The sequence below is a fragment of the Dunckerocampus dactyliophorus genome, chromosome 21 (assembly GCF_027744805.1).
Source record: "Dunckerocampus dactyliophorus isolate RoL2022-P2 chromosome 21, RoL_Ddac_1.1, whole genome shotgun sequence".
Taxonomy (NCBI): domain Eukaryota; kingdom Metazoa; phylum Chordata; class Actinopteri; order Syngnathiformes; family Syngnathidae; genus Dunckerocampus; species Dunckerocampus dactyliophorus.
This window is the reverse complement of record NC_072839.1, coordinates 14902296-14929250: the sequence shown is the minus strand read 5'-3', so window position 1 is coordinate 14929250 and position 26955 is coordinate 14902296. Positions and strand designations below refer to the sequence as shown.

General features: G+C 45.4%; 3 protein-coding genes across 10 annotated transcripts; 2 read left to right on the top strand and 1 right to left on the bottom strand.

The window, feature by feature from the left end:
- Positions 1–77: 77 nt before the first annotated feature.
- LOC129173985 (cullin-1) lies at positions 78–23121 on the top strand. Of its 5 annotated transcripts, XM_054765471.1 has the most exons (28): positions 78–227; positions 4144–4519; positions 4778–4952; positions 5024–5191; positions 5269–5319; positions 5400–5490; positions 9589–9752; positions 9842–10004; positions 10070–10200; positions 10275–10382; positions 10460–10566; positions 10647–10695; positions 10780–10911; positions 10993–11110; positions 11181–11257; positions 11329–11447; positions 11519–11624; positions 11705–11752; positions 11818–11924; positions 11994–12099; positions 12178–12291; positions 12369–12860; positions 13000–13027; positions 13141–13252; positions 14037–14082; positions 14159–14249; positions 16677–16872; positions 17644–23117. In XM_054765471.1, exons 2-22 carry the CDS (start codon positions 4380–4382, stop codon positions 12447–12449), a joined length of 2355 nt encoding a protein of 784 aa, XP_054621446.1. In that variant the 5' UTR covers positions 78–227; positions 4144–4379; the 3' UTR covers positions 12450–12860; positions 13000–13027; positions 13141–13252; positions 14037–14082; positions 14159–14249; positions 16677–16872; positions 17644–23117. The 5 variants fall into 5 exon arrangements, with proteins under 5 accessions (XP_054621446.1, XP_054621444.1, XP_054621449.1 ...); XM_054765469.1 differs by having other exon boundaries at positions 13141–14082; positions 17644–23121; XM_054765474.1 differs by having other exon boundaries at positions 11842–11924; positions 13141–14082; positions 17644–23119.
- Positions 13000–19170, bottom strand: ezh2 (enhancer of zeste 2 polycomb repressive complex 2 subunit). Of its 4 annotated transcripts, none has more exons than XM_054765478.1 (19): positions 18312–19170; positions 18028–18151; positions 17825–17953; positions 17626–17745; positions 17440–17560; positions 16715–16870; positions 16532–16634; positions 16301–16464; positions 16128–16225; positions 15823–16051; positions 15598–15758; positions 15400–15535; positions 15189–15314; positions 14927–15105; positions 14755–14850; positions 14601–14682; positions 14447–14527; positions 14303–14387; positions 13000–14230 (listed from the first exon to the last, which is right to left on the bottom strand). In XM_054765478.1, the coding sequence occupies exons 2-19, from the start codon at positions 18142–18144 to the stop codon at positions 14170–14172; spliced, it is 2244 nt and encodes a 747-aa protein (XP_054621453.1). In that variant the 5' UTR covers positions 18145–18151; positions 18312–19170; the 3' UTR covers positions 13000–14169. The 4 variants fall into 4 exon arrangements, with proteins under 4 accessions (XP_054621453.1, XP_054621452.1, XP_054621454.1 ...); XM_054765477.1 differs by having other exon boundaries at positions 18785–19170; XM_054765479.1 differs by having other exon boundaries at positions 18852–19170.
- LOC129173988 (uncharacterized) lies at positions 22040–25727 on the top strand. The gene is made up of 2 exons (XM_054765480.1): positions 22040–22047; positions 23158–25727. The coding sequence occupies exon 2, from the start codon at positions 23265–23267 to the stop codon at positions 24900–24902; it is 1638 nt and encodes a 545-aa protein (XP_054621455.1). The 5' UTR covers positions 22040–22047; positions 23158–23264; the 3' UTR covers positions 24903–25727.
- The last annotated feature ends 1228 nt before the right edge of the window (positions 25728–26955 follow it).

Below are 26955 nucleotides of genomic sequence, written 5' to 3'. Positions count from 1 at the left end.
AGTAGACTTTCGCGTGTGTTTACGTACGTCGTGATGAAGAATCTCATGTCTCCGACCCTCCCTGAACGTGACATGAATCGGCGCTTGATGAGCTGATCTTTGTGCGAACCAAACCGAGCGGTCGCAGTTAGCAGCGAGCAGCACGAAAAACCGGCGGAGGACATCGATACCCGGGTGATAATCTATACATGCGACTACCATACGGTGACTGCCAAGGCCTAAAAATGGTAAGGGAGCATTTTGGGGCGGCGGATACCCACTTGCAGGGAGCACTTTTCTTGTGACAATCTACCATAGCTAAGAGCTAGCTGGCTAATGCTAACGGCTAGTGGTCTGTTTTCCTGACTCATTATTGAGCCGCCTATAAAGCTAGGCTGCCATTTTAACCTGCTACACAATCACAAGCTGCCCACTGGGGTTAGCTTTGTTAATACAGCTAAACAACCACAGTGGTTCACAAACATGGTTTCCCATCAAAGCGTAAATGAATTCAGATGAATCCCTTCCTATTATCCCCGCCCCGCAACACTTGGTAACTGAAATAGCCTCACTTGGAAAGCTAACTCGGCTAATCTAGCCCGAGAAGCTAACGCGAGCTAGCATGATGGCGTAGCAGTGTCAGACTCTGCAGATCAACCTAAAATAGCCAAAACCAGCACACCTAACGTTAATAATCTAAGTAATACATCGCCAGATTTTAAATCGATTACAATACATGGACTCTTATCAGATAACACTGCCCAATGGGAGTGTGAGATAGTGACAGGATTGAAGTGACTTACTCCTTCAAATGTTTATATACTTTTGTGCTTCAAATGCACCGTTGGGAGAGAATGATTTTCGATAATGGACCCAGTTATGGAGCCATGTTTTGATATCAAATGATGAGGTTATTAATCACGTCCAAGCACTGTGGTCTCCAACCTTTTTGAACCCACGAACAGGCTCGTTTGTGTCAAAACTCTGACAGACTAGAGGAAAAATACAAACAGGATATAAAGAGGTGCACTCCAGACCTCATAGTAATTGTCTGGATAATTTGTTTGAACTTTAAACAAACTCCTCCAGGCGGCTGGGGACACAGAATGATCGGTTATCAAGGGTCTTCGCCTCATTATTCCAACTCGTACACTGCTATGAACTATTCATTTCAGACTCAGAGAGGGTCCCCCACGCTGTATGGCTTCCTGAGATTCTTACTTTGTTTGTCATGCTTGCATCAGAGTACATTTATGCACTGTATGTAGAGCTACAGAAACGCCTTTCTGCAGTTAATGAGATTATCAGCATTCTGGTTTGTCTCGTTTTGCCTTTTGAGAGGCGACACAATCCAAAAATAGTCCCGTCCTTAATTGTACGCGTGTAGCTTGATCCGATCACTGAGATGGATGGGTGGAATTATTTAGGTGTTTTACTGAAGGTGTGTGTTTACTGCGATGGGGCATTTGAGTATTTCCTCAACAGCAGTGATGTGTTTTGGTTTGCAGACAAGTTGTTGCTATTTAAAGAAGTGGCTTCTCTGTGTCATGCGTGGAACACGATGCACGTGTTGCTGCTCATGTTTACTTTGCTTCTCACGATTACTAGCATGTCCACACTTTTATTAGAGTCGGTGTCATGGCCGTCTCTGGTAACATGACCACTGTGGTGTTATCATGTTTGAATCAATGTCAGGCAGAAGCAGCCACTCTTTATGGGCGCCACACACGAGAGGCGACATCGCCTCTATTCCATTCATTTGCAATGGAACCTGCGCGATACGGCGATTATCGCGTGTCACCGTCCAGCCAAGCGACAGGTGAAATTCGTGCGTGTGAAAGTTTGTGTATGTGCGTGTTCGTGCACACGCTGGCTTGCGACGCGAACCCTGAAAGTTGGAAAATGTTAAACGTTTTGTCGCTGTCGCCCAGATGAGGACCAATCGGAGAGTTTCATTGATCGACCAATGAGCAGACAGGATGCTAATCCGTACGCTATACTCGCGGTGTCAGATTTCCCGGCGCTATTTGACATTTCTAAAGAAGAATATCGAGATGTAAAGGAAAAAACAGTGGCATGGGAACTCGGTGGTGCCAGAGTAAACAGCAGGTAAGTTTACATTCATTTACACTGATATATATGTGTGGCGCCCATAATACTAAGGGTGTCAGGATACACGAGGCTCACGAGATGAGACAATATTTTGACATTACTTAAAAAATAAAAAACTACAATGAGAAAATATCGGAATGGACACCTTTTTTATTTAGTCACAAAGCAATGAAGGCACAATTTGAAATGTTTTATAACTTTAAACTTTTTATAACTTTAAAACGTTAAAATAATGGCGGCAGTTGTACCACTAATCATTTATGTTAATGTGTAGAAAGACACATGTAAAATATTGCAGGAGATTAGTTACTCCAGCTTCTGCTTGGACATTAACACGACGGAAGCTGTTCAACTCTGATGGGGAAAAAAGAAGCCACGCATAACAAGCGAGTGACACTGGGAACACCGAGCTTGGTTGGGCTGCAAGGTTTATGGTGTGAGTAAAGCACTTAATGTGTGGTTCCAATGCTGTCTTGTTTACTGTTACTTCCTACGTGTATTGTCATTTACAGTAGCAACGCCATAGAGCCATAGACAGAACACTAACTACAATCACTCTGCCAACACAAAAATGGAAAAGTAAAAGTAGAACTACAGCAGTGGCGTCGAACCTCCGAGTATATAAAAAGAGTTGCTCTTGACTGTTGTTATGTAGGAGCATATTTATAAGCACAGTATTGTTTGTTTTTAATATATTGGGATGCTATAGGCCACTGCTGTTGTTTGATTGTATAGCTACCACTTACTGGTATTGCAATTTAAATTATGTGCAAAAAGATTTTGCAGCACAGTGATCTTAAATACTTGACAGTTTGAAACAGTTTTCAATAAAGTACTGAATTTAAAAATACATGGGTTGCTTTTATTTAAAAAAATGTATTGTGGTATTTGATTATCAATAATCTTGGAAATTTGTAGGTATTGTAATCAGGGCCTTGCATTGCCATTGTACACAAAATAAGAATAATAGTGAAGGAGCAAGTGTGGCCCTCGGTGCTTAGCTTTCTTGAAAAGGTGGCCCCCAAAACAATTGAGTTGAATAGGCTAAATGTAACGCTAGCATTAAGTAAGCAGACCAAAATGAAAAATGTTTATGTGCAAGTCATCTTGGCCCAGTGTGACTGGATGTAAATGAGAGCGGAAATTAAGGAAGCCGTCTCCTCATGGCTGATAACTTATTACTTGTTCACTACAAGCAGTCGTGACTGCTGCATCCTTCTACAGCAAGTGTAAAGGAGGAGAACTTTCAAGTACGGGCACTCCAGTCCACAGCCAAAGATTCTAGTTTAGTAATGTTCTGTTTTTACCCTGAGTGCTGCTCTCAGACAACCAACTCTATCATCTCAATGGCTACTTGAAATGCTACCATCTGCCCTATTGTTGTTGCCACGGTAACCACCGCACCACCTCAGGTTGTCCTCTTGTGTGGAGACGACGAGCGGATGCTTGGTTTTGAGAGTAGAGGCCTTCTAGGTTCCCACTGGGTCACTAATGGCGATGTTGACTGAGACGAGCTGACCTGCATCATGGCTCCTTCTAAATATAGCTACCTACTTTACACACAGTGTTGCTTACATCTTCCTAGGATACATTTTACATTGACTTGCATATCTATCATGTATATGACTTCTAGATGAGTTCTTCAAACAATCTGGCAATGATTAATGCCAAACCAATTACCTATTTAATTGCCTTTAGAAGCAGTTTGGCTTGTGACTGTTTTATGAAAGCTTACATGTGATGTGTTTTATGTTCTATTCTAGTCATTAACCTGTCAGCAGTGAATTATTGTGACCTGCCACACTGAAACTGGGCCTGAAATGTTTGAGCCAGAACTCTGATAGGAACCACAAGCATGTTTGTATTGTTGAGGCTGGCCGCCGACTTGTCGTAGAAGCGATTTAGTGGACTAATCTGTAATTAGCTGAGTGACGTCAGCAGATGAAACTGGGTGACTGACAGCTGGACTCTCGCGCTCTTCATTCCGGGACTATAATTTATTTATATATATATATATGTGTGTGTGTGTGTGTGTGTGTGTGTCCATCGTAGGTCATCTGGTGAGGCGTGCAGAAGCTCTCAGGTGGAGGAGGGGCACACAGCGCCACCCAGTGGTACTGCATCCCTCAACAAACTAGCTGAAGCATCGCCACCGCCTCCCCAGATGGACCCTGCACTCTGAGAGCAGCACCCGTCCGGACCCAGATCAAGAGAGGGAGAAGAGGCCTCACCGGAGCAGGAGTGTGAGGGGAACCTTTGGCCGGGAAAGCAGGACAGGAGCCCACACCATGTCATCCAACAGGACCCAGAACCCGCATGGACTGAAACAGATAGGCCTGGACCAAATATGGGACGACCTGCGGGCCGGCATCCAGCAGGTGTACACGCGGCAGAGCATGGCCAAGTCTCGCTACATGGAACTCTACACGTATCCCAATTATGTCATCTGGTGTGGTGTTCTATCACCAGAACCTCTTTTCATGCTTCAGTGGCCCAATTCTGCAGTACTTTGATTTGGAAAGTCTGCACCAGTTGTCTTTTGTTTCCATTACTGAGCTCCTCTTTCTTCCTTCACAGCTTTCCAGAACCTTCCATAGGTACTACAGTCCACTCGTCATGTAAAGTAGAGTGGGACTAGAAGCTTCTACGTTGGGTTGACAATCTTTCCTTAACAAGCCGTTCTCAGACATGTATATAACTACTGCACCAGTGTCCACCAGTCCAGCCAGGGCAGGGGCTCAGTGCCCCCCAGCAAGCCCTCCAAAAAGTCCACCACTCCAGGTGGAGCCCAATTTGTAGGCCTGGAGCTCTACAAGAGGCTCAAGGAGTTCCTGAAGAACTATCTGACCAGTCTGCTCAAGGTGAGTCAACGTGCTCCTCATAAAAAGTCACAAATCGTCACACTCATACAATTTTTTTTTGTCCCCCCCAGGATGGGGAAGACCTCATGGACGAGTGTGTGCTCAAGTTCTACACCCAACAGTGGGAGGATTACCGTTTCTCCAGTAAGGTCCTCAATGGGATCTGTGCCTACCTCAATCGTCATTGGGTCAGACGGGAGTGTGACGAGGGCCGCAAGGGCATCTACGAAATCTACTCGGTAACAAGAAATCCTCCTCATCGTCTTCCCTCGTCGCTTTTTCCTCCTCTCCTCAATGCCTCAACTTTTTTTCACAGCTGGCCCTGGTCACCTGGAGGGAGTGTTTGTTCAGACCCCTCAACAAGCAGGTGCGTTTGTACACACCTTTAAACGTCATCTTAGCCGTCCTCTGCAAACTTGATGTGAGCTGCTGCTGCTTTTCTGCCAGGTTACAAACGCTGTGCTCAAGCTGATAGAGAGGGAGAGAAACGGCGAGACCATCAACACCAGACTCATCAGCGGCGTTGTGCAGTCTTACGGTGAGTCCCAAACAACGAGTTAGCTTACCTGCTTCACTCATGTTTAGGTCGACCAATCTTATTACTAACAAGGGCCCGCTTAAGTTGACAGGACTGCAATCTATTTGTGGTGATGGATTGCTGGGGACGATGTCATTGTCTAATTTGCATAATTTACCAAGATGCAAAACTCACCTTATAACATGCATAGGCCATTAAAAACACATTCATGATGTTTGCTGGGAAACATGTGAGTGTGCACTGATTTTACAGCTGAGGTACACATCATTGTACATCTAATACGTCCCTCGCTAAACTGCGGTTTGAACATCCCGCCCTCTATTGCAGTTTTTCAAAAACGAATATTCATTAATTTATCAAAATTTAAAAATTATCGCTGTTTCGTGGTTGACTGTGGCCTATTAGTAAAATAACAATATTCAAAGACAAGTCATATGTACCATTCTGGGCCTAGTTGTTCAAAACCTGGTTATTTATTTCACCACTGGTTAAGTAGACTTGAGAAACTTAACTTTAACGGCACTGTTATCTTCTTTTCCAAAACTCGGTTAACTTTAACCGACTGTTAACTTGACGTTAAAGTTAACACACCTAAGGACCACCGCTAACTTTTTAACAGGTGGTTAACTCTCAAGATGGCGGCTAACGCTGCCTTCATGATATCATACTGTCATGTCTCCCTACGTGCATTGCTGATGTCTGGGTTATGCATTACTTCACACTTTACTGTACATTGCAGCTTTTCAGCACATGGCAAATTATATTTGCAAGACAAATAAACATGCTTTTAACTGCCTAAATTTTAAAGGAAACTATTTTATTGAACCATGTTAAGCTTGCAAATTCTATCTTAGTCATGTTTAAGAACAACTATTTTGATGGAATAATGGCACATTGAGGTATTATTGGCGTCACAAATTGTATTTTTATGAACTTGCAATTTGAAGCGATAGTTCCACTATTTTTATAGCTTTCCAGAGGAATCATGAGTATAGCGTGTCTAATGTTGTACACAGTCTTGCCTTTGCAATGTATTGGAAGCTGTGTTCTGTACATTTGTGTAACAATAACAAATAAAACATACATTTGATAAATATTGCTCATGTGTCATTAATACATGAATAACTATTATATGTATTAGCTTCTTGGCATCAATATTAGGTTGAACCTTAAGACATAATTTGAAGGCGAGCCGACTTTCAGTATTTTTCCAAGCTACAACAATTTGTGCTGAGCAAAATATTTTTAACCAAAAACATTTTTATTTAATTGTGTCGTTCATAAATTGCTTGCTTGTTTTATTTGTAAAACGTTTTGCTTAATTTGATGCAGAATACAATTTCAACATTTTTAAGTTAAGCACGTCTGAGCTCTTACTTTGAAATTGGTTAAGTAGTTCCGGTATCCGGCGTGGGCCACGAGGTTCATTTTGCTGTAAAGCTGGAAACTATGTTAAATATTGCTTACTTTAATTAATAATATATTTAACTAAAAATATTTTTGTTTAATTTCTTTTTTTAATTTGTAAAATTGTTTCGCTATCATTTTTTCCGCTTAACCGAAAGTTAACAAAATGAGGAATTGTCGGATATATATGGCTGACCAGTGACGTCAACCACACAGTTAACATTGACAGTAACCGTAAACTAACCACGTGACTAACCGTGTTTTGAACAACACATATTTAACGGTCGGTTAGCTAACGGCGGGTAAAGAATTTAACTGGTGGTTAGGGGTTAACCAGTGGTTAAAATAACCATCCGGACCCTGGTCACGAGGTGTCAGTAATGTTGCATTGATGAGACATGACATTATATTGCATTACATTCACACTGCATGGAGCCAGCCATGGCATGTCCGACATAAGAGTGAAAAAAGTAATCCTCCCATTCCGTGTGGAGGTGGTAAGTTTTACGCTATCTAAATTGGAGAGGCTAACTAGTTAGCTCGCTATTCTAACGGCAGCCATCTCTCCCTCCAGTGATCCTGTAGCCTGCGCAATGTGGTGTAAACAAAGAATAATAGGAATGTAATGGTGACTATAGAGGCGTTGTCATGTCTGCAGGGCTGTAGTAATGGTAAAAATCATATTTAGAAAGTCCTAAACAGGTTTTCTATGCATTAACTATGAAAATATTACGTTTATTAATATTGAATCATACTTCAGAGAAAATTCACTTATCGCTGTTGGGTCTGGAACCACTTAACCGTGATAAACGAGGGACGGCTATATGACTTGTGATTAATAGATGTGTTGCACTGCAGACCAAGTCAATTGTGGTATGTGCAGATGAGGTGTGTTAAGAAGCAGAGTTGTTGTACATAATTGCAAGCTACACACGCAGTCCCATTGTAATGTACAGTCAAACCTGTCTTAGCGGCCACCTGTATAGAACGGCCACCTGCCCATAGCGGCCACTGAAAAATCCCCCACAGCAAATTTACATGTTGTAGACCCTGTGTATAGCAGTCACCTGTCCAATGCGGCCAGCGGCCACCCATTTTGTCTCCCTTGGTCAATATCTGACCGCATATAGCGGCCAAATTACCGACTCAAATAGAAGCTTCATGCACGAAAAAGTTTTGTTTTTCAATCAATGAAGCCATCGTGTGTAGACTTTAATTACTGAGTCCTAGCTCAGTCACAATCATTCACAAGATCCACACAAACTGTCAGTTGTTCCACATAAAAAAGCCATCTTCTTTTGAGCTTGCTATTTCCTGGTCAAACATGTAACTTTAAGAGCATTTGCACCAAAACATTACCGCAAAGTAGACTGGGAACAGGACGTGCTCCCAGCGACGCTACAATACAATACAATACTCCATGCACGCTAAACATGCTAGCATGCACGCTATCGTATGTTGAACTGAGTTCAGTTGTACTTAATTGAAGTATTTTAGAATGTACTCGTGTTATTTTTGATCAATCCTCATCCACAAATCCATCAAAGTCCTCATCTTCTGTATTCGACACAAAAAAAGCCGTCTTCTTTGGCGCTCGCTACTACAGTGTGTTAACGTGTCAGTGTTGTTCAGCTCCGAACCGTAAGTAAGGGCGACCTGACTCCAGCAAAGAAGGAAACTTCTCCTGTTGCTTCTGCCAACTTTATTTTTTTGAACGCGGCCACCAGAGAGCAGCTCAGAACACACACACGTCTCGTCTCTCCTTCCTGCTTGCCCACAAGCCAAAGGTTAAACAAGCCCCACTACATAGCTGTCCAGGCAGTGCCTGTAACACGTGACACCGTTTATTTCCTGGTGTGCACTGGTCAATACTGTAATGCCGCTTGTTGTGGGGAAGGAGAGACTCCCGTCGCCGATGCACTTTAATGGTTTTATTAACAGCGGAGAACACTGCAGGACTTTACATCCACACCAACATAACACACTTCCCAACTCTCTCGAAAGTCACAGCGAGCATTGAGCCTAGCTCTCCTGCTCGGGACGCCCACAGTCACTTCCCGTCACTTCCCGATGAACTAAAGCTGTAATGACACTCTGCCGTATAAAAAGTAAAATATTAAAAACAAGCGTAAGACATTACTAGCACAGCTTTGTTCTGTGGGTCATGGATAATAACAAGCCTAGTAGTGCTGTGCAACTTTTATCTGCAGTCCCACAGTGCCCTCAACTGGTCAACATTCATTCCCCCCCCCCTTCCCCCCCCCCCCCCCCCCCCCCCCTCTACTGGTCAACATTCAAAATGGCCGCCAACCCGTCTATAGAGGCCACCTGCCTATAGCGGCCACTTTTGCAGTCTCCCTCTAGTGGCCGCTATAGACAAGTTTGACTGTATTTGAGGTATGTGAAACACTGAAACGTCAACAGCAACATGAATGTCTAGTTACACTGCATTAATTGCCACCGGAAGAAAGATTTGCTTGTGTATGAAAGCTTTTTATCACTGAAGCAGCAGCTCTGTTAGATAAGAAAATAAAATATATGAAAACACAAGAATCTAAATAAAAACATGCACACATGGAGTTGTCAACAACTGCTTATGTTGACATGAGCCAGCCAGTCTGAGGGTTGTCGACATAAACGGATTCCGCTGTACTCCCATGAACATCTAATAAACATCTGTCCGCCCTCCAGTGGAGTTGGGCCTGAATGAGGAGGACGCCTTTGCCAAAGGCCCCACGCTGTCGGTCTACAAGGAATACTTTGAATGCCAGTTCCTGACGGACACGGAACGTTTCTACACGCGCGAGAGCACCGAGTTCCTCCAGCAGAACCCGGTCACCGAGTACATGAAGAAGGTACGCGCATGCCCAATTCCCCCCCACCCCCACCTCACGCGCTCTGCATTGTGAGAGCAAGGCTGATGATGTCGTCGTGCTAACGTCAGGCGGAGGCCCGCCTGCTGGAGGAGCAGCGGCGCGTGCAGGTGTACCTCCACGAGTCCACGCAGGACGAGCTGGCCAGGAAGTGCGAGCAGGTCCTCATCGAGAAGCACCTGGAGATCTTTCACACAGAGTTCCAGAACCTTCTGGATGCCGACAAGAATGAAGGTAAGCGTGTCATAGAGGACCTCTGAGGCGTTAAGCGTGTGACTGATGATGTGATGTCTCCTCAGACCTGGGCCGCATGTACAATCTGGTGTCACGCATCACTGACGGCCTGGGAGAACTCAAGAAGCTTCTAGAGACCCACATCCACAACCAGGGCCTCGCTGCCATCGAGAAGTGTGGCGAGGCTGCGCTCAACGTAAGAACACTTCTTGACACTTGAATGCTTCTTTTGTATGTGTGGCGTCATGGCGGCCGCGTCTCGTCTCTCAGGACCCCAAAGTGTACGTGCAGACCACACTGGACGTCCACAAGAAGTACAACGCTTTGGTCATGTCCGCCTTCAACAATGACGCTGGCTTTGTGGCGGCGCTCGACAAGGTCAGCTGACCGCTTAGCATTCATCACTGAAGCAGTGCTTCCTAGTGACTCTTAAAGACCGTTTGTCTTCCTGTCAGGCGTGTGGTCGATTCATCAACAACAACGCCGTCACCAGGATGGCGCAGTCGTCCAGCAAGTCGCCCGAGCTGCTCGCCAGATACTGCGACTCATTACTCAAGAAGAGGTGAGGCTCAAGTGTCAGCCAACACCTGCTGATGTCACGCTACCTTTGTTGATGCTTTTTATCCCCGTCTTTCTTTTCAGCTCCAAAAACCCAGAGGAGGCGGAGCTAGAGGACACGCTTAACCAAGTGGTAAGTTGCCACGACGGCCAGCTTGTCTCGTGACTTGAACTCCTCGGACCCTCTTTGCCGACATGCGGTCTCATGTCTCTGTAGATGGTTGTGTTCAAGTACATCGAGGACAAGGACGTTTTCCAGAAGTTCTACGCCAAGATGCTCGCCAAGCGTTTGGTCCACCAGAACAGCGCCAGCGACGACGCCGAGGCCAGCATGATCTCCAAACTCAAGGTCTGCTTTTTTGTGACCACGCCAACCCTCACCCCCAATAGAAGACATTTTGTCAGTCTGTCCTCCTTTTTCTTCCTGCAGCAAGCGTGCGGCTTCGAGTACACGTCCAAACTGCAGAGAATGTTCCAGGACATCGGTGTCAGCAAAGACCTCAACGAGCAGTTCAAGAAGCACCTGACCAACTCTGAACCCCTGGACTGTGAGCGACCACAAGCACGTACATCGACACACCTTATGATGGCCGGTAATGACTGTGTATGTGTTTTCAGTGGACTTCAGTATTCAGGTTCTGAGTTCAGGATCGTGGCCTTTCCAGCAGTCCTGCACCTTCGCTTTGCCCTCTGAGGTAAGTCTCTCTCACACACACACGCATATGCGAGGTGTGTCACATGACCGCACTGCACTCTGTGCGTGCAGCTGGAGAGAAGCTACCAGCGCTTCACAGCGTTCTACGCCAGCAGACACAGCGGCAGGAAGTTGACGTGGCTCTACCATCTGTCCAAAGGCGAGCTGGTCACCAACTGCTTCAAGAACAGGTACTTCCTGCTTCCCTCCTTCCTGATAAGAAGTGAGCAGCAGAGTCTTCAGAGGTGTCCTCCTAATGCAGGTACACGCTGCAGGCGTCCACCTTCCAGATGGCCATCTTGCTGCAATACAACACGGAGGACAGCTACACCGTCCAACAGCTCACCGACAGCACGCAGATCAAAACCGTAAGCAGCACCGCATAAACTCACCACGTGACCTTTTCACCATGTGACACTTTTTAACGTCCCTCCTCACACGCTCTCAGGACATCCTGGTCCAAGTGCTGCAGATCTTACTGAAGTCCAAACTGCTGGTGAGAGAAGCGCTTTCTGTTTGTTTTTGTTAATGTTTTCTCAACATCAGTCATGTGACCCTCAGCGCGTCTGTCCGTCCATCTGCCAGGTTCTGGAGGACGAGAACGCCAATGTGGACGAGGTGGACTTCAAACCGGACACAGTCATCAAACTGTTCTTGGGATACAAGAAGTAAATTTGCCACCGGCTTTCCTGTCTTTGTCCTCCGCTATGTTGGCTGACTCGCTGGTTTCTGTGTAGTAAAAAGTTGCGCGTGAACATCAACGTGCCTATGAAGACGGAGCAGAAGCAAGAGCAGGAGACCACTCACAAGAACATCGAGGAGGACCGCAAGCTCCTCATTCAGGTGACCAAAGCACCCAAACGGCTGCTGTCGCCAAGTGCCTTCAACTCAGCGTGACTGTTTTGTGTGCCATGTATGTAGGCTGCCATCGTGAGGATCATGAAGATGAGGAAGGTCCTGAAGCACCAGCAGCTCCTCGCCGAGGTCCTCAACCAGCTGTCGTCTCGATTCAAACCCAGAGTCCCCGTCATCAAGGTGATGCATTGACCTCCTCCTTGCTCTGGTCTAGTCCCAAAGCTGACATTTCTCTGGTGTCTCCCTCTTGTGGACAGAAATGCATTGACATCTTGATAGAGAAGGAGTACCTGGAGAGAGTGGATGGCGAGAAGGACACATACAGCTACCTGGCCTGAAACCCTTCCCCAGCCCACCGACTCGCCTCAGTTTTAGTTTTACGTGTTATCTTCATTTCCCCCCGTCTGAGTAATAAAGTGTGGATCATGATGTGCGGCGGACATGTTGAGATCGCTGCTGAGCATGTGACAACCTAAAGGTGAACTTTGACCTCTCCTGTCGGTGATGAAGGAACTTACACATCACCCCCATGCCTTTTGAGAAAAGCAGCGAAGCCCCGCCCACCAACGCACGTTTGTCATGTTGTAAATACGCCCGGATTTTAAGAGGAGAAACCCCCTGCCGCCATCTCTCTTGCGCCATCGGGAAAAACATCACGACTTTAGCCTTCAGCCAATCAGAGAGCCATATCCAAAGGTTTCTGCATGCTCCCGCCTCCCTGCACCGCCGTCTAGCACAGCGGGACAAACGTGAGTGTACAGATGAGATGCCATGTTGCTTTTCTCTCTCTCACAGGAGGACATTTGTATAGTGTGGTTCATTTTCTAAATGTGTGATAAATAAACAAGGAAAGGTTTCTTTAACATCTTTCTCCTTTTATCACAACAGGAAGCAAGCATCATTTCAGAGTAAAAATGTGAGACAAGCAATTTTGTAGAATTTATTCATAGAAAGAAAATCCCTGTGAACATTGCAAAGTCAGCACCTTCCACTTGTGGAGTGAGAGAATTTAAAGTTTTTCTTTTGCAGGATATAAAGGAAAAACATCCCAAGTGGAGCTGAAGTGCTTGCTGCTGATTGACTCGCCTTGCCCACTTGGCCAATCGCAGAACACAACCAGCACCCTGTATTTGTAAACATGGTCCGTGTTTATCATACAAGCATTACTGTCAGATGCTTGTGACATCACTAACACGACAGTCACCTGTCGGCTCTTCAACATAAGAGCGTCAGGAATGCGACAAAACCTGCGAGTAAAGTGAAACAAACGTCAACATTGTTAGGAAACTAGTACTGATGGTAAGAAAGATTTTATGGTTACAGCAGAAGTGGATCAGACAGCAGGCGAGTGAGGCCATTTTAGCACCAGAATTCACATCAAAAGTCAAAACGTGAGCATGCTTCAAAGGTGTTTTAATGGTCATCTCATTGAAACAATGACTCTTCAGCACCTCCAGTAGACAAACTAGACATTGCTGGCAGTGATATCACGGAGGTGTCACAAACGTGACTGAAGGTACTGCCAGCTTTGTCAAGGTTTAACATTGCCATTATTATTTTGTGACTTAACAGAAATAAAATCGCCACTACAAAGTTTTTGGCTGCGTTTCAGAAAGTCTTAAGCACCAGAAAAAAACTTGTTTGCTGGTGGTTTTTTGTAATGTATGAGTTCCAACACACCTGAAGGCATTATTTGACATCACCCAAAAACAGCAGTATCACAATTATTTTGTCTCCCCCCCCAAAAAACGGGGAAAAACATATACATGTAGCTTTGTCAAAAAATTGACTGGATTTGCTGTCAGTTTAAACGGTAAACAAAAACCTGCTGGTGATGAATTTGGTCCCTGAAAGTTGAACTGAGAAGACGTTTCATCATCCCGCAGCAAAATTATGTATTAAAAAAAGGAAGTCTTGTTCTTTAGGTTCAAACCAACACTTGTGGAGGAGAGACAACAATCACTAAAGAAGGTAGATTCTTCAACTTCCTGAAATGTTGCTAATATGTATTCTTGTCCTGAAGAGTGTGTGTGTGGCTTCATTACAGACTAGTAAACATCAGGCGATCTCCATCTCCCGCTCAATGCCGACGTACTTGAGAGCGTCCGCTTGACTGTACCTGGTAGCAAAACAAAGAAGTGAGTAAACATTCATTAGAAACCATTTGTGATGAGTTGGCGAGCGTATTTACCTGTAGTCAAAGAACAGCTCCTCCCCCGTCTGAATGGCTCTCTTGGCAAAGATGCCAATCCTGTGGTCGCCGTTCACCATCATCACTGGGGAGAGAATGAGTCAGCACGTTGGAGCTTGCGCATGAGTCGGCTCATGTTCTTACCTTTGGCGTAGCAGTTGGGGTTGACTGAGTGATTGGCGAAGCGGATCTTGTTGCCTTTGCGTGTGGCATCGACAACAAAGTCTGCAAAGGAGGAAAATACAAGATGATGTCACCTGAAATGGTCCGAAGAAGAAGGCGCCCTGCGACTCGTTACCATTGTTGAGGTTGAAGAGGAAGCTGCACATGTACTTGTCGTACACTTTGCCTCTGCGGTCGGCTTCATCCTGAGAAATGATCTGACAGTGACAAGTTTGCACATTAGCATTAGCACACATTAGCTCCCTGCCACTTCCTATGGGTGGTCCTACCTCTCCGCAGTATTCAGAGATGAATTCATTCTTCTGGACCGGCTCTTTGATGAAAATGCCCCATCCCGCCACATCAGACGGCGCCAGCAGCAGGTGCTGAGACGGGGAGGAGGGCGGATTCAGTATGCTACCAGCGGGTGAACGTGTAGATTTAGTTGGGGTGGTGAATCACCTTCTTGGCGCCCCTCTGGATGGAGCAGTTTTTGCAGGAGACGTTCTTGCTGTCCCAGTGCTCGGCGGCGCCGCAGGTGAGGCAGAGGTCAGGGTCGCACTCCCTCACGGCCAGGTAGCACGGACACTGCTTGGTGTTGCACTGAGCCTTGCAGCGACAGCCCGGGAAGCGGTTCTGACCTGCAGGCAGCCAAGGAATGGATGTTTCAGTGCTTTTGAGGGGAGGGGACAAAAAGGGACGTGGCCAATGTGCGCATGCTTACACTCTGAGCTGCACTGGCAGAACTTCTCACAGAAGTTCTGAGCAGTGACACAGGGACAGGACGAGTCGCAGGGTTGCCGCGGGTGGTCACATGGCTGGTAGTTGTAAACATGATTGGACGAGCCATCTGGAAAGGGTGGGGTCAGAAACAGCATGTGATCCACCAGTCGTGATGGTTGTGGCCCACGTGGGGGTGTCATGTGACCGCTGACCTTTCTTGAGCTGGATCTTCCTGCAGTGAGTGGCCCACAGCCGATGCTTCCTCTTCTTCTTTCTGGGGGGGGTGTCCTCGTCTTCGGTGGGGGCGCGGGCGATGATGCTGGACTCTTTGACCCTGAACTCGTACACCTGTGTCAGGTCGACAAGTGTGACAATACTGCTGAGATGAGAACATCGAGGCAAGCGCTAACCTGTCGGCAGCTCTTGGTGCCTATGAGGCGTGCGATGGCGCAGTAGTTGTCGTAGTATGTTCCGATGAGGACGCGGAACAACGAGGCCTCTGCGCCGCTCCACTCCAGCGTCTCTACAGGAAGCTTCACCTTGACGGGCGTCTGACAGCGCGAGTTTCCCTCTGCCCAGGATGTTGTATTAGCACAGCTCTGTAAGATAAATCTAATATATAATCTGGTGGTCACCTGAGCTGCTGGTGTTTTCGTCTTTCTTGTCTTCTTCGTTGTCCCGTTCATCGTCTTTGCTGCCTTCTCGGTCGCTGTCCGTGTCTTTCGTCTCCGAGGACACGGTGGGCGTGCCGGGCCGGCTGTTGCTGTTTGGCAGTCGTCCGCGGCGTCGCCCCATGGTACGCTTGGAGGGCGTCTTGGCCCGCTCGCCAGCACCCCCCACAGGGTACTCATTCACCATCCCATCCTGAGACGACATGCGTGTTGACTTTGAGCGTACAAATATAGCTGCCATGCGAAGCTGTAAGAGACATACTGCTCACCTGCACCAGGTACATGTAGCAGTCCACGCCACAGGGTTTCGTGTCCACCAGGTTCTCCAGGTTTTTGCGTTTGTATGTGTTGGGGGTGGCGTGGAAAGCTGAGGAAGGACGACAGGAGACCAATTGAGGCTTTTTATAACGGAAGCGTGGCGGTGACGTCGCCTCACACTCACGGTGAAGGAAGCAGTCGTATTTGAAGCAGCGCCTGCAGAAGAGCGTGTGAAACGAGTGCAGGCTCTGCTCGCGCTGCACAGAGCGAGCGTTCGGGCCGTCGATGTTGGGCGTGCATTCTGGAGGCAAGGCGCCAGGAAGCTGCTGCTGTGTCAGCTCCTTATACCTGAGACAAACAAACACATGAGAAAAGCATGATGGATGCTGGTGGAGACCAAAACAAAGACGCATACTTCTCTTTCAGCTCCTCTGTAGAGCCTTTGTCAGGGAACATGGCTGAGATGGCTTCAAAGATCTTGTCAGAGGGAAACCTGGTACAGTCATTGTTGGTACGGCCTGGAGGAGACACAAAAAGCTTTTGTATCTATTCCCCTGCAGGCGCCACGAAGTGCTGATCACTCATGTGGCGTACTCACTCTCGTTGAGGTCGTGGGCATCCTCCGGGTGCTCCTTGCCGTCGCACATCTCCATCTTGAAGTCGGGCTCTTCCTCCTCCTCGTCCTCGTTGTCACTGGACTGCGCCAGCGAGCTGACCAACTCCACGAAGATCTCGTCGTTGATGAAGCCGCATTCTGTAAGGAAAGTTGTGCCCTTTTAACCGAACTTCCTGTTGATGGCATGAATGTCACCTATTATGTCAACGTGACTTTAATAATGATATAACACTACTATGTGTTCCTAGAGAGAAAAATATCTCCACACCTGTTTGCTCCACTTTTGAGAGGAGAGGTGCTCAAAGGCTCGTTTTTGAAGTTGCAACTTTTTGTGACTTTCTCAGGCTTCACTACACATCTTAAAATAAAACCTGGAGCTCTGCTCGACTACCTGTCAGTCAACTACAGATGCGGAAGCTGTAAGTTTGATTGTTTTCTTCAGCGAACAGGTTAACAACACATGATGTTGCTTTTAAAGTGTGAGTCTAATGTTAGCACTTTTGCTCACATAGCTATGCTAGTGTTGCTAATGTTTGTGTTCTCCTGTCCCACTTCTTAATGTTTGAACATCCTTACTGTTGGACAGAATGGATGAAGTGCACAAGAGCACTACACAGCTCATTACCACTAACGCTTGACACAAAAAATGCTGTGTTGCCAGGAAGGTTTACTAAAAGCACTTTTAGACTACACACTTATGAGCCCACCTCTGTCTCCATGGACTTTTCCGTCGTAGTTCTTGATGAGCTCCTCAATGAAAGTGCCGTCCTGGTCCAGGATCTCGTCTCCCATGTAGGGAATGTTATAGAGCACCGTTTCATCCTCCACCTGACAAACACACAGCACGTGTTACATGTTCACAAAAACGCTACACATGAGTGTGTTTCACTGACCATGAAGTTCTGCTGCAGTGGCGACCACGAGTACATGACGGGGATGGAGGCCACAGCGTTGAGGGTCTTCAAGGGGATGACCTGGCGGGAGAACTCAGAGAAGCCGCTGTCCACCGTGCACTACAGTGGAGAGTGTGGCTTGTCAACACGAGAAACCTAACGAAGCAACGGCAGGGAAAGCTCAAATCAATCCGCTTACCTCTCGCGTGCCTCTGAGCGAGCCCACGGATGTCATGATGTGGGCCGGCTGGATGCGGCGGGTCTTCCACTCCTGGTTCAAGATGTCGGTACGCTCCAGGATTTTCTGGCGGTTATTGTTGAACATGCTCTGGAAAGAGACGTCTTTGGCTCACGTTTCTGCGACAACTCGTGCATTTGATTTCAGTGGAAAAATCCACCAACCTTGACCTCATCGGCCCGTCTGAAGCGCTTGAGCTGGCGCAGCTTCATGTACTTAGACTTGACTCTCCGCTTCCAACAGGCCGGACCTTTCTCTGAACGCTTGCCAGTCAGCACCATGATCAACCTGCACCGAGACATAATCATGACGGAGACAACACTTGTGCTTTTGTGGGCCAGCTGATGATGCAACCATAGCAAAAGTAGCCTCTTCAATTTCAAATCTGTCCATTGTTACTGTGAAGTCAGCCATGACAGCATCGCCACACGCCCACATATTGACTCACTTTGTCTACAATGCAACAACTTCCTGTCTGGAACTGAGGTTCAAATCCAGCGAAGGAAGTCCCCTTTTCAGTCAATTACAATTGTTAACAGGAAATAGCAAGACTTCCAGCAGCCATATGTTTAGAAAGTAGAGGTGGTCCGTCGACATGACACGACTATCACTACTACATAGTCAAGCGATCTAAATCCACTCCGAGTAATTTTCTGTGTATTATAGGTTACCATCATTACTTGTTAAAAGTGCAGAATATTGTCAGACATTAAGGTTGTAAAATGACAGACTTTTGTGCTGTTTTTCAACACTTCATGTACTTAAAGGAAGTTCGTGATAGAGTGAATTGCACTCGCATGCTTTGGAGTATACACTTAAGGAAGGGTCCTTCGAAGTTGACACTTCTGACAGCACGCGACCGGGCTAGCTTAGCTGTGGGTAAGTTTCCAAACATAAAAGTCGTCTACAAAGAAGACATACCACATTCGGGTGGTCAGGAAAAACGTCAAAATAAAGAGGCACACATTAACGCCTCGCCTCGCCTTGCCTGTGCTGGGGGCTCCGTCGTCATTCAAGATCGAGCTGACAAATACGGGCAAAGTCGTCCTTTGTGTTTGCCGATTAGCTAGCTCGCTAGCTGGGGGTAGCTCAGTGGCTAACGAACAGTTAGCCAACAAGGAGGACGCTTTTCACTCCGGCGGAACAATGACTTCACTTGTACGGGCTCGACGCACTCAAAGCCACACCGCTTCTTTGAGTTTGAACACGGTTGTCGCACAAAAAAATCTATTTACAGCGCCGATTTCTCTCCAATTCGGCAATCCAATCCCGCTCTCGCCACCCACTACGACTGCGGCGGATTTCGGAGGCGCCAAACATTTGGACCAATCACAGGCCTTAACCTTAGACCACCTCAGTGTCGTGTGATGCGATAGGCCGTGTTTATCAGGTAGTCAGCCAATGAAAGGTCACGCTGATATAACCATACCAGGCCTGACACCGGTGGCGACAGCAGCACAGGATATGTTGAACGCTGTTATCTGTTTAATTACAGAGGCATCTGTCTTTATTTATTATCTAGTTGGCTTGTCTGCGTGACGGAAAATTTGGATGCATTCAAGTGAAACGAAAGGGATTAAATGAGGGTCGCCAAGTTTATTTAGCCCCGCCCTCATTCAGCCGTGAATGCCGCGTTCTCCTAGTAAATGTAATAACATTTATTCAAACATTTAGTTTGTATGCAATTTTGGCAAACATAAATTCTATATGCATGACGAATTACAAAATTGTACTGTCAAAGATAACGCAACACTAACACAATGATATTGGGTCAGTGCTGTTCCACTCAAATCCTGATGGTGGCGGTAATGCACATTTTAAAGTGATCGCCAACACGTAAACATTTGGCCTCATTCACGAAACGTTCTTACGAACAAATGTGTTCTTAAAGCCTTCTTACGAAGATTTTTGGCATTCACGAAACGTGTTCTTAACTCACAGTTCTTAGATCTAAGAACAAATTCTACGAACGCTCAGGAGGACTCTTACGCACAAGCAAAGCTTGCACTTTCAATGCGCAATCGCCCTCATGATGGATTTTGCAACCTGATCCCAAAAAATGTAGTGCAAATAAAATATCCCAACAATTATTTATCATCAAAACAACTAAAATATACTCCATCGATAAATATATATTCAAATTCCAATTCATCAAAAAAAGGCTGGCTGGACGTGCTGCGCAGAGAGAGAATGTAAAGAGACCATTAGATTTATTTGATGAAAACCACGAATATTTGATGTCCCGCTTCAGGCTTCAGGCTTCCCTCTCTGTTCTTGCAGGTGCGCAGGATCATCAGAATAACACCGTAATGAAACGTGGTGTGCCTATTGCGCGCGGAGCACCCCCAGATAACGACATGCGCCCCCAGCCACGTCTTGAGCCAGAGCACGGGGCTGCTGTATTAATTAGGCAGCGTCTAATCAAATGTAACCACAGAAAAAACACATTGTCAAACACAAACTATGTATTTTGACTTTATTTTTCCATCATGATTGTGTAAATATTTTCTAGAGTTTCCGAAATGGTTTGGTTTCTGATTGATGGCCCACCTCCCGTTTCCTCCAGATCCCTCCGGTGCAGTCCAATCTTTTTTTGAGTCTATTTTAAGTCAAACACTTCTTTTTAACCTCTGCGGTGGAGCGTTTCTCCGTGGAAACCGCACTTATGTTTCCTGCAATGGTGCTCCATGCCGACTCTTTTTGGATGGCCTGATGACCGGTGGATACACTTGAAAATAAGGTGGTCTTGTGTTCGCTCACTCCTTGTAAAAGCACCTCTATTTCAGTAGAATTGAAGTTTTTCTTTTGTTTGTTGTCCAGCTGCTCCTCAGTCTCGCCCTTGCGCGTTGCCATCTCCGCCTCCAGCTGCCCGTTGCGCACGGCACATTTTTTACCTTATATAGGAAATAATAGGCGGTGACCTATGCAAATTAGGGCTCACATGCACGGGCATCGCAGTTGGCGTTCATCAACCTAAGAACACCGGTGCGAACGATTATCCCTACTTTAGAACGTGTCGTGAATGTGGCGCAGTTTCCAACCCGCGCCTTCTTAAGTACACTTCTTAAGAAGACTTTTAAGAAGATGTTCGTGAATGAGGCCCATTGTTGCTAGTGTAATGTAATGGGACATGGCAAGGCCATTAAGACTCTGCCTGAACCAACAGCACATTTTTTCCCTTCCGAGAATCAAAGTAAAACAAATACATACAGTACATGAAAAAGAGGGCAAATAAACGTGTTCATCTCAGTTTGTAGGACACAAGGGAAGGTAAGAATTAGATTAGATTGTACTTTATTTATTCCTCAACAAAGAAATGTAAATGTTACGACAGCAGAAATCCAGCCAATCTTTTTCTATGCCGCTTATCCTAATTCGGGTCGCGGGGGTATGCTGGAGTCTATCCCAGCTGGCTTCAGGCAAGAGATGGGGTACACCCTGGACTGCTCGCCAGCTAATCACAGGGCACATAGAGACAAACTATCATTTACACTCATTTTTATACCTATGGACAATTTAGAGTCTCCAATGAAGCTAACATGCATGTTTTTGGAATGTGGGAGGAAACCGGAGTACCCGGAGAAAACCCACGCACGCACGCACGCACGCACGCACGCACGCAGGCACGGGGAGAACATGTAAATCCATACAGAGACGCCCAAGCGGAGCTTCAAACCCAGATCTTCCCGATCTCCTGACTGTGTGGCCAACATGTTAACCACTCGGCCACCGTGCGGCAAAAAGCACAATATACAGCAATGAAATCCTGCGCGGGGGTGTTCAGGGACCAACTTATGCTGTCAAGACAAACAGAAACCAATCATCACACCATGCCAAGCGAGTTTCATTCCACAGCACAACGTACACACATAAAATCCCACTAGTCTGACAAGGCTGCTGGCAGGAAGTAAACACTGTTGTTTTTGACGTATGGGTAATTCTTGTGGACCTGTTAGCAGTTTTTCTTTGATGAACGAATGTTTTCGTAAAAGAATAATTCAGATGGTGATGATAATCGCACAAAAAACAGAGCATCGCACATACCATCACCGCCCAGCACATACCATCAGTCAGTCTCTGTAAGACTCGAGGGACAACTTTCAGGTAGAACAGGAAGAGACGACACACCTCATATAAAAGCTACTTGAGTCTCACACGCGACACAAAGCAAGACATCTCCACTGGTGAGCCCATTCAACAACACGGTAATCAAAGCTAGATTAACATCTGTATTTGAGCTGCAAAATGCAATTTAACTCTGCTTCCAATAGGGGAGGATGATTCATTTATTTCACAAAAACATGTAGATATGCTAAGACGTTATATATATATATCCAGAAAAAAACAGCATCTCAGCTTTGTGATATAGGTGAAAAGCGTGTTATTAGTATGAACTTTGGCCTTTGCTCTTTTTCCCCATTTCTGCAGTTGTTGCTTTTTACATTTGCAATTGCAGTATTATGACTTTTTCTTCAACCTAATTGTCCCAGAAATGACTGCTTTATTTTGTTTTGTTTGTTTTTCACAATATGACGACTTTAAAAACCATCATATTTTTTCTTTAATATTATGTATTATTATGTATGCTACTAAAATTGTTATTTTTCCTCACAATATTAAAAAAAGTTAATTGTAAAAAAAGAAAAAAAACAATTTTGTTTCTTTTTAGGGTATATCTTTGAATACTTTGACTTTATTCTTTAATTACGGCTTTTTTAAAAAACTTTTTTGCTGTTATTTTTACTATTTCAACTTTGTTCTTGTAAATTTTCTTCTCATAATTATAACATTATTCCCCTAATAGTTAGACTTTATTCTCGTAACATTATAACTTTTTCCACAACCTCATTTCGCAAACATTACAACTTTATTTGTAACTTAGTTTGTTTTTCAGAATATCGCAACATTTGAAAAATAACATTTTGTTTTCTTTAATAGTTCAAGTTTATGCTACTAAAATGGCAGTATTTTCCCTTACAATATTGCGAGGAAACGCACACACAATGCTAATATTCGTAGTCTTGTAACAAATCCGACTTTTAGTGTTAGATTCCAACTTTTTTCTCTGAACATTTTGATTTTATGAATGTAAAATTACTCCTGATTTTCAATTTTTGCTGATGTTGTCTCATTTTTTTTGTTTTCTTGTTAAATTATATTTTTTGAATTTGCCGCAGGCCGTAAATGGCTCTTTGGCCGCATTTCGGACACCCCTGCCATAGAGCATAAAGTCATGTACAGTTTTGCCATACTTCTACAATGAAGAGCAACTCATTTGGTGGTTTGTGTTTCAGGAGCTCGTACAAAGAGGTTACACAAGGAGGAAACAAACACAGCGCGTCACCAAGAGTCTTTGGAGGAGAGCGACGCATCACAAGTAATTTGGCAAGAACTGCCGTTGATGAACCGTTCCTCAGTGCCGGAGGTCACACTCCGTCAGGCTTGTGACCTCCAAATGGGTTCTGCCCAGATCAAAAAAAGAAGAAGAAGAAGAACCTCGTTTGCCAGTTGGCTGAGCAGAGTGCTTAAACATTTTCTGATATGCATAACCAACCACAACTTACAGCCCTCAGAGCCAGGTAACAATCCAGCAATCGTGGACTTTGTGAACTCAGAGCCGAGTAACGATCAAGATCCACCTGACCCGGGGCCACTTTACCAAGATGAATGTTCTAAGTCACTGCCTGAAATATTAGCCAGCACTTCAGAACATGTTTTCCTGCCATCTCCGTACAATATCATCACACACGAGGTCTGGCTGGAAACTCCACCGGTGCAGCAGCCCCCAGTGACGTACACCGTTACAGCCTATCCTCACGTGGGCTACTTGGCCCATAGTCGATCCAGAAGAACCGCCTGCCTCTTGCCTCGTTCTCACAGCACCTCTGAGCTGAGACCAGAGAAGAGCAACAGCTTGACCCGATCTGCCAGCTTGGTCGACATGTTCCTCAAGGACTTTGAGCACTTTACTCCTGACGTCACCTTGGGGGGGGAGAAGGCAACCTACAGGTTGCAATGCTTCAGGGCCGGCCGGTACCAGTGCACGGTGACGGGCCTGGTGTTCGATATGGATGGAGAGGGGGATGTACGTTACGGGACCATCCCATGGAAGCTGAGCCTACTGGCCCAGCATCACAAGAAGCCTGCCGGGCCGCTTTTTGACATCCAGTGTGACAAGCCGTCCGTGCGGCAGCTTCACCTGCCTCATTGTGAGATCCCATCCACGGGCGGGCACCGCCACTTGTCAGTGGCTCACGTGAGAGGTGAGGGCATCGAGCTGATCACCCCTCAGGAGACCACCGACACGCACGTCATCGCCAACATAATGGGCTTTTCGGCTTTTGGGCTCATGCGAGATGAAGACGCGCCTCGCCTCCCGATCCAAGCGCTGGTGCTGGTCTTCCTCATTCCCGAGCCGCCGTCCGTTTTAAATGTGCTGTTAGTGCCGGAGAACGAGGTGGTGGATGAAGTCATTCGTATCCGGAGTGGACGCAATCCCAGTGAGGGCTTTGTCAACACCATTTCAGAATGCATCCTGGTCCCACAGCAGCAGTACATTCTGACCACCACGCTAGGAGAGCTGTTGCGAATTCAACCAAATAGAGCGACTTTTTACGACAGCCCTCGCAGAAACTTCATGAATTCATTCCAAGTACTTGGAATAGACAACTTGGACACCATCCATCTGACTCTGAGGGAGCATGACAACCTCGAAGGCCACGTCTGGTACGCCGAGGTTCCTTTGAGACACGCAGTGCACCGTCGTCGTGGCGTCGCGGTCGAAGATCTGAGAAACGCCTGGACCGGCTTCGTCAACCGAGTATCACGCGCGGTCCTCGAGACTCTGGTGGACCGTTTGTTTGAGGAAGGGTTCTTAAACGAGAATGAAAGAGACGAGATGCACGAAGTACGCATGAGAAGGCGCAAGGCGCGTGCCGTCATGGGCAGAGTGATCAACATCGGCCCGCGGGCTTGCACACGATTCATTACATTACTTCGTGAGGAAGACCCCCACGTCTCGGCTACTCTCGGCTTGTGACGAACAGGCAGAAACGTTCTTTATGAAGTGACTGGACTTATAAGTGTTGGACGGGTGCTTCATTTGTCTTGAGCAATGTGTTTCATGAAATCGCACGCAAGCATCATATTTTAAACCTGCAACACCGACAATGAAAGAACACGTCTGGTCTGTTTGACGACATCGGAAACTGCGACTGAATACACTTTGCACTGACATTACCTGCCGTATATTCTCGAGGTGCTCTGGATAAAATGTGATTCCCTTCAATTCTTTGTGATTTGACCTGTCAAACTCATCTGCAAAGTACTGAACTTGTCATATAGAGTAGAGTAGATGTTCCGAGATATTTAGCATTCTGCTCACAATGGATGCACCCACACAAGGCCTTTAAATGCTTATATGCCTCACACACCTGACTTCCAGTCAGGACTTCCAGTCATGTATTAACTTGTGTACACCTCGCTGCATGTTTTGAGGCGGGAATGTAACAAAGTTAAAGTGCATCTTACACTTCTGTTACATTGTTACGTACAGTATGCCGTATTTAGGGTGAATGAGACGGGTTTCCTGCAAAAAAAAATGAATGAATGAGTGGGTGGGTTTTCTCACAAATAAAAATAATATTAACGTGTATTAATTCATTTATTGTTTAAAAAATAATAAAATGTATTATCTTGAGAAAAAAAAAATCTGTGAATATCCAGGGGGGAACAAATTCCAAACTGTGAACAGGTGGAAAGCTACTGTATAGTTATCTTTGGTCGGTGTGACGTCACTGTTGCAAGCATCGCCATCTACTGGACTTACTGTACCGTACTGACAAATAAAATACGTTTTATATCATAAAATACAACGGAAGTTTGTTCATTTACTGAAGATGTTTACGTGGCTAAAGTGGAAAAAGTACAAAAATATTGTAATCAAGTACAGTTATTTTGCTTAAAGGTATAAAAGGTATGAAATCTACTCAAGGAAAAGTAAAAAGTATGTGATTCTCCAACAGTGGTGTCAAATTGGGTTTCACCGTGGGGCCGCATCGCAGTTCTGGTTACCCCGAGGGGCCCACCTGTAACTGTGAAACCATATTCATGTATAATAGCCTCATGATATCACGACACATTTGATAAGATAAAATAAGATGTGCCTTTATTGGTCCCACAAGGGGAAATTAGGATTATTATCATGTTTGCTTTGTGTTGTTTTACCAACAAACTTACTGAAAGACGTCAAGGTGCCAAGCACAAATTTGAGCATACCCTACTATTGTCTAATGCAAATAAGAACAATTTTATTACAAATAATAATAACTAATTTTATTAATTATTTATTCAACATTATAATATAAAATATAATATGACTTGATGACAAAAAGTAAGAACTTTTCTGTCAAAGTTGACAACAAATGCATTTAGCAAGAAAGATTAAGTGTCTGATTACATTTGTTTTAACTTAATATAATATAAATATGAGGGACGCACGGTGGCCTAGTGGTTAGCATGTTGGCCACACAGTCAGTCGGGGTTCAAATCTCCGTTGGGGGTCTCTGTGTGGAGTTTGCATGTTCTCCCCGTGCGTGTGCGGGTTTTCTCCGGGTACTCCGGTTTCCTCCCACATTCCAAAAACATGCATGTTAGGTTCATTGGCGACTCTAAATTGTCCATGAGTGTGAATGGTTGTTTGTCTGTATGTGGCCTACGATTGGCTGGCGACCAGTGCAGGGTGACTCTCGCCCGAAGTCAGCTGGGATAGGCTCCAGCATACCCGCGACCCTAGTGAGGATAAGCGGCATAGAAGATGGATAATATCAATATATTTAAATAACAAAAAATATTTAATTGTTTTTCACAATATTAAAAATGATAAAAATATACTATAACTATCTTTAAAAAAGTTTAAAAAATGCTAATAAAATAAAAACATATATATATATATATACACAAATATGAGAAAATAATATTAAAATAATAAAATAAAATAAGTGTCTTTTTGATGTGCATTATTTTCAGGTTTTCACGGGCCACATCAAATGATATGGCAGTCCGAATTTGGCCCCTGGGCCTTGAGTTTGACA